Source organism: Siniperca chuatsi, linkage group LG14 (genome assembly GCF_020085105.1).
Source record: "Siniperca chuatsi isolate FFG_IHB_CAS linkage group LG14, ASM2008510v1, whole genome shotgun sequence".
In the NCBI taxonomy this organism is placed as follows: Eukaryota; Metazoa; Chordata; class Actinopteri; order Centrarchiformes; family Sinipercidae; genus Siniperca; species Siniperca chuatsi.
In genome coordinates this window covers 9,608,903-9,623,013 of record NC_058055.1, presented here as the reverse complement: position 1 = coordinate 9,623,013, position 14,111 = coordinate 9,608,903, and the positions used below count along the sequence as shown (strand labels likewise).

Genomic DNA, 14,111 nt, shown 5'->3' with positions numbered 1-14,111 from the left:
AAATAGGTATGTGAGACAAGAGAAGGAGGCATAAGGGGGAAATATAAAAGCTTGACCCGAGTTCATCTGCAGGTCCAAACTCAGGGGGGATAAAAAAGAAATACTGTACATGACTTACCACCTTTGCCCTGTGAGTAAGAGCAACTCAGACTAATAAAATGTCTTTTGGAAATCCAGATGCCTACTAAAGGCCAATAACACTGGCAATACAGGAGAAAAAAAAAGTCAGGGAGAAAGAAAAATGCAGTGATCTCTTAACAGCAATCTCCTCTGCTGTCAGCTTCACATAACCCTCCATCTCACCCTTATTCAAAGACAGACTATGAAAGAAACTGTACAACTGCATTAAGAAGAAAAATCCTCCGGCCACAGAAAATGCTCGATCTTGTGTATATATGAGCTCATGAACCCTATGATGCCTGAGAGGAAGTCTTTGTAGTACATGTGAAGAAATATAGAGTGTAACTGCAGTACATTCAATGTGTTGATGCAGACACACACACACACACACACACACACACACACACACACACACACACACACACACACACACACACACAGTATACAAACTGTATCATTGTCACCATGTTTAACATATCACTATCAAAGCTATATTAGACAGGTTTGGTCCATTAGAAGCACCTGAAAACTTACTCTAGATATCTGTGTATAGCACTCTAGAAAAATGAAGCCATTTCACTAAACACACATCTAGTGGAGTTGACACCGCTGTTTAACTGCAAGGACTTTAAACAGTGAGCAGCTAGTGCTCTTATCTTGCCTGCACAGCCCCCAGTAGGCTGGCTTATTATATAATTAAGGATTTTTTCAGTTGAAATGGCAATCCTCATTTCCTGACTGCTGATTTTTATTAGAGTGTGTCTCAGCCCTTTCCTTGTGAAGCTCATTTTTCCATATAAATGTAGGGGCTGCACTGGTTCTGCATTTAGCTTTGGGAGCAAAACAATCCCCAAAAAGTGCAATGTGGGTCAGTTTGTTGTTCAGAATAGGGTCCACTGTAACACAGACTAGTGTCTTTCTATTCAGTCTCTCTTATGCTTCAGTTTTTGGTAGTACATTTGACTGAAAGGACAAAAAAGACTGGAGAAAAAATCACTTGATGCTAGGAGTGACTTCTCTGTGTGAAGTACTTTGAAAGAAAAATGGGAAGACCTGAATTAATGAATGTCTAAATTATAACTCTATACAGAACACTGTGTACATTGCCCACCTGTGTCTTCCCAGTTACATTTGCTTCACTTAAATGTAGTACTAAAGTACAGATGTTGACACTATGCACAAAACTTTGCCATCAAATTGCATATGGAAACTATCCTATTCTCCTTTTCAGGCTACGAATCTGCGTGGCACAATCTTCATCTGTGGACTGAGCACTGAGGAGCAGGGCTGCTCACCATAAAATTTGAACAGTAATGTCATAATAAATTAAATATGGGTAATCAATGACCTACAGCTGGTCATCATAAGGCACCTACTGTACACAAAAATCAATTATACTTCCTGAAAACCTTTCATTTGTGCTCTTATCTACTTAAACATCCAAATAAACAGTATTATGATTCTACTTAGTATAATGTGTTGTCTGATTTTCATATCATTAGAGTCAAGGTTGGCTACAAATATAAAGTCTATTTCACAGACAACCAGCACATAAATTATGATACAATGTAATCAAGCTCTGTTGACTCACTCAGGAATTGAACGTGTCCTCTTGGGTGAGAAAAACCTGTGCTTTACTAACCAAGCAAAACTCAAACAAAAAACAACCACGCATCAACAGAGTCCAACAGAGTGACTTACAGTAGCTGAGGCTAAAAAACTGAGGTGACTTGACTTATGACACAAAACCCTTTCTACTCTTATGTTAACTATAATGTACAATAAATTAACATGCTACAACCAGGCCTCAAAATTAAGAGCGACAATGGCATTGGTCTGTATATTTGCACTGATGTAAAGTAGTAGCAATCTTCCCCCTGCCATGCAACTGTGTATGGAATAAAACACTTAACACTGCTTAACAGATCTATAGGAAGTAAAGAGCATGGCGAACTATGTCTGTAGTGCTACCACACTTGCACAAGTGTTACGACAAAGATACTATAACAGCAAGCCTGTGAGAAACCCTTCAGAACTCCAAAAAATCACATCTGCGTAGTTGTTTCTATGCAACCTGTCTGTGTTTTTTACTATTTGTGCTAAAGTTCGTACAGACAGTCTGTAGGAAATGCCAACATCTGCCTGGGGCAGCTGGCCAACACTATAACCATTAGGGGGAGAGTTGGCCCCACACGTACGGTCCAAAGGGGTGAAAGGACAACCCCTTTTGTTTTGAACTTTTTTTTTGCTGCTATTATTGTGAAATGGAGGTGGAGACACAGCAGTGGAAGCACAAGATTGAAGGCTATGGCAGGATTCAAGCCCAGCAGGGGCACGTGAGTCTCCAGAGGCAGGGCACCTAACCGCTGTGTATAGGTCATCACAGTCACTGGCACATCTCCCTCATCGCATGAAGGCACTCCACTAAACTAGACCTCCTCTACTTGCAGCTGTAGATGAAATAAACATTGGTGGTACGTCATGTCAGTGCAAACATGATCATGAGCATATAACTATCAGAATAAACAAACTAGATAAAAATATAAACACTGTAGTATTCAAAAAAGATTGGTAATTCTGAAGACTACTGTCTGCTCTCAAAGAAATAGCATGAATTTATATACATGCAGGTACTGAAATGTCAATGTGCAGTACATTTTATTTGTCCGTGGAATCTCATCCTTGGCTTTTGAAAGCTCTGATTACATAAGGTAGATAAGAGAACATCAGAAAAAGCACACAAGATGAAAATGTGCTTGTGTTGTAGAGTAATGGCTGTATTATGAAAAAATGTTGTCTTTTAAGTGTAACACTGTATAGCATTTCTACCGATTTCCTAGTTAGACTTTCACACACTACTGTAATAACACGAGCAATCATTCTTACACTTAAAATACTTAAAGGGGTCGACTAAAAAATGACACTCCCACACTTAACTTCCTTTGCTATTCAAAATTCACATAAACTTGAGCTCTGTTAGAGAGGCCAGTGTACTCTCAGACATCATCAGTAGTTATTTTGTTCACATGCAAATGAAGGATTACATTCTGTATGTGTCGGCCCCTTATGTGCAAGCAGGGGCTGGAACATAACTTCACAAAGAAAAAGAAAATCTACATTAGAAATTGAAAAAAGGAGGAAAAACATGCAATGCTATTTTGTCAGCAAGACTTTTAATATATATATATTTTTTTTCAGAGTTTTTCTGAAGGTGGGGGGGGGTTCTTTTCTTAACAAAAGCAAAAGAAATGAAAAGGGAAAAAAAAGATCATCTGCATGAAATAATGTCATGAATCAAACTGAAAAGTCCAAAAAGTGGATGAGATAGATGCGCATATACAAACCTGGGTTCTTAAATTGATCCGGGCTGTGTAGGTGCTGGAGGGGGGAGTTGCAGGCGGAGGTGGCATGCTCACTGTGCAGCATCTGAGCCGCTTGGGGCCCCAGGGAGCCATAGTCAGCAAAGGAGCAGGGCCCCCCCCTCTGGTCACTGGGCGCAGAGTAAAACCCGTAATCGGGGAGGCCTGGGAGATACAGTATAGGGTGGGGAGGGGGAGGGGAGGGGACTCCATCATTGTGGAAATCAACTTTTTCATTGTCAAAGTCAATGTCCAGATTGTTGAGCATAGCTTGGTGGTGTGTTACACCGTGTTTAGGTTACATCCTTGCATTTTGTCTGCTTTAATTGGCCCTCCCTGCCCTCCCACCCAGCAGCTCCTGCCATGTGGCCAGGCCCCCTTGGCATATGGTCTGTTTGAGATACGCTCAGCTGTATCTTATACATTAGCTGTACAATTATGGATACATACTATCTCTCCCTGGAAGGATACAATTAAGACCTCCTCAATTAATCTAATGCCTTGACTTAATTCAAATGGACCAATAACAATAAAAACAAAATATACAGTAAGGTCACAGCTTTGATTTTGATTTTGCATAATTGACCTGTGTCCTCCATGTTTTCTTGCAATCATTAAGGAGTGAGATAAAACTGAAGAATCATTAAAACACGGGTCAATACATTTCTCATTTCAAACTGACAATTCTTCGGCGACATACCTGAAGGAAGCGTTTGTCATTTAAATGAAAAAAAAAACAGAAAGTGCCCCAATCAATAATTAATTTAAAGCCTCTTTTTTTACCAATGATAAGGTTTTTATGTGAATGAGATACAGAGACATTGGTGTTTATTGATGATAGGCATTCTGAAGTGCACTAAGTACTCTAAGCACGTCTCAGATTGGCCTCTTCGAATGATTCTCTCTTTGACACAGATGGTGGATTATCAACAGTTTAGAAAATGTCTTTCAGCAATAAGTCGTGTTGACATTTATTGCTTGTCCTCTTAATCTGAGACAAGCTGCTCATATAAAGAGTGCAATTAAAAGAAACCGCTCCTTCTCACACCTCTTTGATAACAGAGCTAATCTACTCAGGAGGGACTGAGATTGGTGACACCGGCTTTTCCATGCTGGGTTTCCCCTGCTGTGTGTTTGTTTTTTATTTGGGTCCTGGAGCGAATAGCCATTCAAAGCCACTTCACCTCTACCCATTCAGAGTGAGACAGTCCACTTCTGCCAAATGGAATGTAAGCACCAGCCATGTTTCTCCTTGCCAATGCTTTTTAGCACTCTGATCTCACCACTTGTGGGCTGTCTGCCCACTCATCAAATTATAGGCTCCAAATACAGCAGGCTTCCCACGTACGTCACATAATGTCTGACACATTGAACAAAGCTCAAGAACCAATCATTCCATTTACTTCACTTAGACAAATGTCACTGAAAATTGATTGGCCTTGCTAATGAGGAAAACTGGATCAATGGAATAATTATAATGGGGAAAAACATTTGACAATAGCACAAACCATGTTATTGGGTATTCATAAAGAAGCCAATCCCAAATATGTCACCAGTTTAGAACAGTGTAGAGACAGGAACCAAACAGGCATTACTTTCCATATTTAGAACTTTCACTATGCTTCAATAGCGAGTTCGCAAAATTTGCTTTCATATAATAAACAATTGACCATGAACCATGTTGTGACAAAAGATTTAACGTCATCTTTGTAAAAGAGAAGTTGCAACATATTTGAAAGGGTTAGATTATATGCTTATAGCAAACTGGATATAAAGGCATTTTTTATTCATGAAAAGAGAAGATGTTTCTGATTTGCATGATGCAGACTAGTGACAGATAATCAAAATAATATTGGTAAGATTTATTATTATTATTTAGACCAAGCCCACATTATAATATAGGTATAAATCAAAATATTGTTAGTAACAGATTACTCAACTGTCAAAATTGGATGGGGATGTTATTTCTATTTGAGATCAGGTTGTAATAGTAAGTGAACCACATTAAGCTGGGGAGACACTGTGTTTTCTTTAATCTTGTACGTTGTGTTAACGTTGTGTTTTAATTGGCCTTTCGGCTCAGCCAAAACCTGCGACTTTTATGCTCACACTGAACAGATCAATTGAACGGCCATGACGTGGGCGCTTACACTGAATGCAAACACGGAACCCCCGATCGGTTTTGTCCACTGACAATTTTAATAAAGTTCATGAAAACAAGATGACCACCTCCTCAACAAGGTTTACAAAAAGAGAGAAAGGCAGCATTATTTTGTGAAATTCTATTATGAACGGAAAGCAAGAAGAAAAAACTAAAATAAATTAGCTGCAGATGGCTGGAAGATGCAGACAAAATGGTCTGTCAGTTCTGCAAGGAAGTTCAGTTTTATATCACAGCTGACAGCAGTTTTAGCCACAACATGTAAAATACTACTCCATTAATATTAAAACAAGCTAACTACAGTTTGTAAGGGAACTTTTGACAGCACTGATATTGGAAATCGGACCGTGGAACTGCTCAAACTACAAGACAGCAGACGAAAATTTGCGACGACGAATTTAGCTCGATTAAAAATTTGTCTTGTTCGTAATCCGTACAGTGTCTGCCCAGCTTTATGCAAAGTTTGAATCTCATTAAGTGTCATTCAAACCAATAACCATTTCCCAAGGACAATAAACACCTAGCATAGGTAATTTACCCATAAAATACCACATATCGGGCAGCACTAGGTACCGCATACATTGTACAGTAAGTATTTCCTGTCCTTAGGTGAAGTCAAGAGATCTTCCTAGATTGTTGACATTTAGCCAGGTAATGAAATGTGAGAAATTTTTAGACTCTGCGTGCCGCTGCATTGTCTGCAGGTGTGGCAGGCTCAGGTAAGAAACTGGCTTTGTTCCCCGGATAGAGGCATCGAGACAAGAGTACGACTCAGACACTCGTGCACAAACATACAGGCACACATTCTCAAAGCCATATATTTTCATCAGTGGCTATCTGATCTGTTATGCAGGATGAGACTGGGCAGAGTGTGCCCACAGCTGCATTGGTATCACCGATCATATCACTGTGCCTCAGACCTTCCCACTATTAATATTCACACAATCTATCCAGAACAATGGGCCTTTCTTGGACTTCTCTTTTTTCCACTGGCCACTAATTGGATGTAATTACTCATCTACAAAACAAATGAGCGTGCTGAGGTTGCCTTGGAGACTAGATCAGGGGACCCAGCAGTGCGAATCGTTCGCAGGGCTTCATTTATACTGGTAATTATCTCCCCTACCCCCACCCTCTTTCCCTTCTGCCCTCAGTGACCAAAGCTGGCTGCAAGGCGATGGAGAGGGGAGTGTCTTGCAGTCATCTGTTACTGACATCATCGGGGTGGCTCTCTTTAAGTGGATAAATGCCCTGCTCTCGTTCCCACTTTGCCAGGTGAATGCCTTGAAGGAGGAATCACAAACCTTGAAAGTACTGCTGCTCTTTTTCTCACTAGTTGGAAAATAAAACTAATCACGCTGATGATAAAATATAGCGTCATGCTCCCTGGCCCGTTGGGACTTCAGAAGGTGAAAAATATTTCTGCGTCCAAGTTTGTGATTGTCATTATTTTAAATCCCATAGAAACTCAACATATTAACTTACAAACATTTAAAAGGCACAATCTGTTATCCAAATGTTAACAAAACAGTAACCTCACCTGCAGAATTAAAAGCTCTGCTGGAACCTGCTATTACCCTTAAATTGAATTGAATACGGGCACTTACACTACACAACAACAAAACCTGTATTTGAAATATTTTTTATTATAGCTCTGCTAAAATCAGTAATGTTTGCTGACACATCAGTTAAAAAGGCCTTTATTTTGAATTCTGATCATCAACAAAATGTTGACTTTTCATCTATAAGTCGACTATTTGAATATACGTAAATATATCTGTTATTTGTACAGTCAACAAATAGGGAATGCTGGGAATTGGGGAATATAAAAATCTATTACCAAAAGTTATTTTCATTTCAGCAAGGAATAATTTTTCATGCAGTCACTCCTCCCTTTCCCTCGTGGCGCCAGTGAGATTCCTTGGTGGCCATCAAACCACATCACTCTACAGAAGATGTCAATAAATCTGACATGCTGCTTCTCAAATTAGCTTTGAATTTTAGAGCTACCATAATTAGCTTTTCCATTTTCACCAATGTCATTTAAAAATAGCGTGAAAGAAACTAACAGCTCTTTTGCTGTCTAGCCTTGCTTTCACTTTCCATTTGAAATAATCTTTTCTGAATGAATGGCTGAGTAATTAACAGCACTAGACACCCTTTTCAGAGAGCACAGACATTTCATAAATAATACATATTTAATGTCTTGTCATTTTGTGTTCAGAGAAGCTTGGCTAATTAATTTTAACAGATGATTTCTTCTTGCATTTACTCACCCATACTCAGGCCTATGTTTTTTTAAACTTTTCATTTCATGCCTGCTTTTCCCTTTTCTTACTGTTCTTTCCAGTAATGGACAAACTCAACAGAGCTACTGATTTATATTTACCTTCAACCTTGGTTGGGGAATAATTGTGGAAAATTACAGAAGAAGAGGAAATATGAAGACGGAATCATGGACAAACAATGTGCAACAGTGTGGTAAATCAGTGCTAATTTGCACACTAAATGATTTTAATGCAGATTTTAACCTGTGTGGGTCTGGTCTAGTTGGGACTGAGAAAGGGCACTCAGTTATCTACAGTCGGCACAGATTATCCTATTGTGAGCAGGCTCAGAGCTGACAGCCTTGGCCTTTTGGTTGAACACATTTTTTCAAACATGTCTGGTCAGGCTTACGTGGTCTGAAGAAATCTAAGACTCACTATGAGTGAAATCTGAGGGTGATACAGTTAATGGTCATTTAGATACAAAGGGAATGAAAATATGAATTAACTGCAAGAGGAATTACATTTTACAGCAACACTCACTCAGATATTGTATGCTAATAGATTGCCAAATCTTCTTACATCTTACAAAATTGAATTTGGAGGGATTTATCTTATAACTATATATAATGTTATCATGTGTATCTGTTGAAGCAGTTATGCAGGAAACTATGCAATCTGTATGCAATTACAAATAAGTGAAAAAAATGTCTCATTAAAAAAAATGCAATGTTTGTTATAATGTCACTTCAAAATAAATATAATGCAAATGAAACAGAAAATCCTGTACTGATTAGGAAGGCTACAACACATACTGTACTTCATAACTGAATTTACAGGACTGACAACAAAATACCTCACTCCCATTAAGCCTTCAGTAAGTTTTCTTTGGAGAGTGTGTTATGTATGCAGCCCCTGGAGGGCAGAGTGGTGATGTCCCTAAAGGCCTGTGCCTGTAACCTCAGAGCATCTGCTACCCACAGCTGTGAGATCCACCGCTTCGTGGTGGAGGCGCAAAGGGATACTTTGCCCTCCCCGATGTGTCACATCTTTCCCTGGGTCTTGAACAAAAACTGAAGCAGGATGGGCTTGGCATGCCTGCTCATGTTATTTTGCACCAAATACATGTAAAGCGCCTCTGGCCTCAGAGCTGAGCTCTGTAGATTAGCATCTGGGACAAATGGACCTGAGCTCACTAAGAGCCAGATTGATTAAGACCAGTGCACACAGCCAATCCTGGTCTCCTCTCAGGCACTGCTGATGATCACAGTTGTTGGGAGGAAATTGATAATGATCTTAATTTGGAAATGTCTGTCACATGAGTTTTCTTCTTTTCATTGGTGAAGAAAAAAAGAGTTGGGAGAAGTGAGATGAGTAAAAGAGAGAAAAGAACAAAGAGGATGAGGAGAACTAAAACATGTGAAGACCATCCTGAGTCCCAATAAAACTGGCAGAGACACCACTGCAGTTTATACTGCAGTCCAATTTCTGCACAACACTGACCACATCCAACTCTATTTCAGTTTTGAACACCTGAGTCAAGTCAGACATACTGTACACAGCAAGTATCCAGACCTCTAAAAGCAGCTGAATGGGACTTTGTGTACACTGCAGGTAGAGCTGAGATCTGAGACTGACATTTGAGCTTCCCAGAAAGCTCGGAGGGATTCAGGAAAACACTCAACCAGAGTAGACTGGGACCTGTGAAGTTCCCTGGACTGTCAGAACCACCTGCATCACTTGCATTTTTCTCTGTTTTTATCTGTCAATGCTATAGCACAGGAGATTTCAGATAATGATAATTAGTCTTCTTTTAAAGAATGAGTACATTAGTAACCTTGTGTTTCTTAAGATTTTTCAGTATGCATATCAATAAGCAAGTTGTTGTTGACATAAATTTCTAATATCAGCATTCAGTTCATGTATCAACTACCTCAGTCTCAGATAAAATGGCAACTGTGGCTCATTTATGCAGGTTCATCCTTCATATCAACAGTAGAGGTGGATTATACTAGCCCATGTAATGGCGCATGCATTAGTCATCTCCAAATTAGCAATTTCCTCCGTGCTGCTTTACTATGCAGATGTTCTGCCCCTCAAACTGATATAATGTGACTGCCCATTGTATCCTCCAGTGGTACTCTGTAGTAGTTAAAATCAGGTTGAAATCTGTGGTACCAGCTTATAAAGCCAAGTATGGGCCAGCACCTCTCTACCTCCAGGCGATGGTAAACTCTGTGCAGTAGCCACATCTCTCTGATCTACTTCTCGCCTGGAGCCACAGTCTCTCAAACGTCCTCACAAACATGCGTCAAGACTAGCTCTTGTTCTAGCTATTAAGTGGTGCAACATGCTCCTGGTAGAGATCAGGGCAGCAAAATACCTCGCCATCTTCAAATACAGACTGAAAACTCACCTCTTCAAAAAGTATCTGGACTGACACCACCTTGGATTCAACTTTTACTAAATAAAACATGTTGCCTAGCCTGTCCTAGAAGTAACCACAACTCAGTGTTTTGTTTTCCATCTGTGTTAACTGGCACTTTTTCTTGCCTTAAAATAGGAAACTTGTCTACGGTTACAAGCTGTCAAAACCATAACCTGCATTCTTTTACAATAAGGAAACTATTGTATTTGTTAGTAAGAAAAGTATGGCAAGCTCTTGTGTAGTATTTAAATGTAAATATTACAAGAGAGTTACTGTACTAGACTGCAAGAGAAGCAGTTGCCAAATTTTGCAAATGTAAAAATAAGCAGCAAGATATTCTCTGGTAGCTTAAAGAAATGTTTAATATATGTAGGATATACAGTATCTTAGCAAAGTTTGAAAGATGTTCAGAGTCTACATCTTCAGTAACTTTTCTTGTAATGGTACACAACTATAGCTGCATCTAGGGTATAGTTTGCTGCAAGTGGCAGGCCACAGTGAGAAGTCCAAAATACACCTAGTCATCAGCAGTGGTCCGTCATAGAGAGGGAAGTCAGCATGCTGTCATTTTGTTTGTTGAGCTTTGGGAGTAGGGTGAAAGTGCCCTCTGTCAGGGATGGAAAATGTCTTCCACATTCTCACAACACTCTCTGTGTGTATCGCTGACAAACAAGCCTCACAGCACACACAGAGGAAATATCTACACAAAAAAGTTTCTTTTAAAGAAACATAAAATAATACATATGGTTCAAGTGTCAAAATCTAATTTTACTTGGGATATATCTAGGGATGTTTAAGAAGTTAATATTGTTTTTTTTACATTTAAATTATGTGGTTTTGAGTGCCAATTTTGGTGACATGCCACCACCCCTGCCTCCCTCCTGCTGGGTCAAAGTATATAATATGTGGTGCTCTATGGGAACTGTAGGTGGAGTCAAAGCACAAAGAATCCACACTTACTTCATACATAACTCCTTTTTACAACGGAAACCCTTGTCTGCACTAAAATTAGAGAATTTAGAAAATCATGAAACCACTAGAATTGCTATTCCTGAGTTGATTTTGGGCTGAGTGTGCAGCAAATTAAATCGTAAGATGGGACGGAGATGCAGCAACATCCCCAGACATTACACAGAGAGGAAGGTCAAGCCTTAACAATCTGTGTCCTCTGTTCTGTCTGTGTCTGTATAGAGAGACCACTGAATGTATTAATCCATGTAGTATGTTATTAGCATCATCTCAAACACTTAATAAATCATCAATACATAATTTTTTCACTCTGTCAAAAAGCCACAAACCACAGAACGAAGAACTACACGATATTGTTATATCATCAAAATGCAATGGTGAAGCTTTTCTCTAGAGAATAGAACAGTTAATAAATGGTAACAATAAAACAAGATACAGCTGATTTAGGTAACAACCTACAGATATTTTGAGTTCAGTCAAATCACATTCATATACCAGATTTTCTTGTTGTTATTGTGATAATATTCTTGATTTGCAGACAGATTCTGCCATTTACTGAGGGAGCATGGAGATGAGTGATATTTTCCTTAAAATTGCCTCATGGCTGTTTAAGCACTCTAAAACAGGCCCATGATGTCACTGTTTGCCACTCTAACCCTCCACCCCCCATCCCCCTCCCGTCACCCCCTATTCATAGTCATTTGCTTGTCTCCCTCCCATTTGCAGCTGTCAGAATTAAACTGTACATAATGGTTGCCATCACGTCTCTTGCTTCCTGGCTGCTGCTAACCCCAAATCAACATTCCTGCTTCTTAGTGATGTTCATTGCAATTGTTGGGCAAAAATGTTTGTTTTGAAAATGCAAAATCAAATAGCCCGATGTGAAAGAAAGAGCATCTGATTGGCTTCCAGTGTTCCCTCTGTTGATTTGAATTAAGTGCAAATGAGGACAGGTGGGTGAATTTGTTTGTCTGTATGTGTGTGCACATGTAGGTAGTATGCATACACTATAGCCACTTGTACTGTAGCTGTCTTTGTGTTTATGTGCAAGTGTGTGCATCTTCAGGTATCGCAGCACACAACATTAAACAGCAGTTGTCTACTGACTTTATATCTGAGTGACTGCACAAACCAGACAACATCTGAGTTACAATTAAAACAGATTTTCACCAACAAGCTTCTAATAGGTATGTCTGATTAGGAAAGACACTCTTCACTACAGCCTGGAGGCTGTGTGTTCAGTCAGGGGAGCTATTATTGACAGCTATTGAATGATCTACAGTTGTAAGGGTGGAAAAGGCAGGATGTCTAAACGAAGCCAACAAGTCAATCAATGCTGTGTTTGAGACTTATATCCTGTTTTTGGAACAAATCTCTTTGCAGATATTTGTCTGTATGTGAATAAGGTGTGTACTGTAATTTTGCTTTAATGGAGTGTGTGAACTGTAAGTTGGTCATTCTATTGGAATTTTTAAACATTTGTATTTACTCATATACTGTACCATACAACTGCAACAGTAGAATAAGCTTTAATTGGCATAGCAACGGCATGGAAAACAATCATTAGTTAGTTGTCCAAGGTTCAGGTTGCTTTGACTCTAAAATGATCAGGTCATAACAGGTAGATAGAAAAGTACAGGGAAAAGTAAAGAAGAGTGGTAGAAAAAAAGAAAGCATGACTTTAGTGTAAATTGGCTGACTATTACTGCTACTTACTACTTACTTGCTTTCTACTCACTACTATTTTAATGGACAATCCACCTTTGCACTGAAACACTAAGCAACTTGACATTTTACTATAACTAGGTTAGTTTACCATGGATGGTGATCAAAACATATATCAAACGACAAAGAAAATTCATTTCTTATCTGGCAAAGAAAATGTTCTTATGATGATATTTAGACAAAATGTAAATGCATTGCCTAGTTTCCAAAGATCATCTTTCCACATTTCTTTGAACTCGTACTGTTTCGTATGCCCCTTGAAAGACCTCGGGCTCTTGGGAACTTTTGGGAACCATTGGTATAAGAGTTGGTCCTGATTTGGCTGAAGAATATCATGTTTTTGGGATCCAGAAGGTCTGGGATATGTTGATACATATTCCTACATGGGTCTTATGGTTGGACCCGAAAGTACAGATTATGCTTTTAATAAATTTACAATTGCATTTACAATTGCATACACTATAAAACGCCCTTCACTGGTACAGTTCATACTACCTACATTTAAAATATAGATATTATCAAATAAATTGATTATCCTTTTATTTGTTTAAATGACACTTAATTAAAAGGTGTCAAGATTTCAACAACTCATTGTTTCTTGTAATTAAATTGCGTTTTATAAAACTTTGTAATAAGTTGAGTTCCCAGAACTCCATGAAAGTTCTTAAAGTCCCCATGAAATCAAAATTGATGTTTAAGTGTTTTTCTATGATATTTCTTGCCAATAATGACAAAAAAAGTCATTTTCATTTTAGAGTTTGTCATTTCCTGGAAAACAATAAAAAATGTTGACCCATCCTGCACTTGGGGGCGTATATTAATTTTGCGTCCAATAAAACGCTTTCTCAATTTTTATGACACGGGAGCGGAGTGCATCTCAGAAGTTCCTATGACGACCACCCAGCACCGACATAACCAGTTTGTACTGGTTTAGCTGGTTCTTGGGGTCAGTTTTGCATGGAGTCTCCTGGGAATTATATGCTATTTAAGATGCGTAAGTACTCTTTTGCAGTGTTTTTATCCAAGTTTAAGCCAAGTTGTTGAGATAAGACCACAGTGAGCTGCAGGCTAGTAAGACACAA

The 14,111-nt window shown here is 39.0% G+C and overlaps 1 protein-coding gene across 12 annotated transcripts in view; it reads right to left on the bottom strand.

Annotated features, from left to right (window-relative positions):
- Window positions 1–14,111, bottom strand: part of LOC122887872 (RNA-binding protein Musashi homolog 2) — a 239,742-nt gene that overhangs the window by 12,121 nt on the left and 213,510 nt on the right. For 7 of the 12 annotated variants that reach the window (XM_044221504.1, XM_044221506.1, XM_044221500.1 and 4 more), the window contains one exon: window positions 3,465–3,644. The exons of the other annotated variants lie outside the window; for them this stretch is intronic. In XM_044221504.1, coding sequence (XP_044077439.1) covers window positions 3,465–3,644 — 180 coding nt within the window. The remainder of the gene's footprint in view (window positions 1–3,464; window positions 3,645–14,111) is intronic. 12 annotated transcript variants of the gene reach the window in all.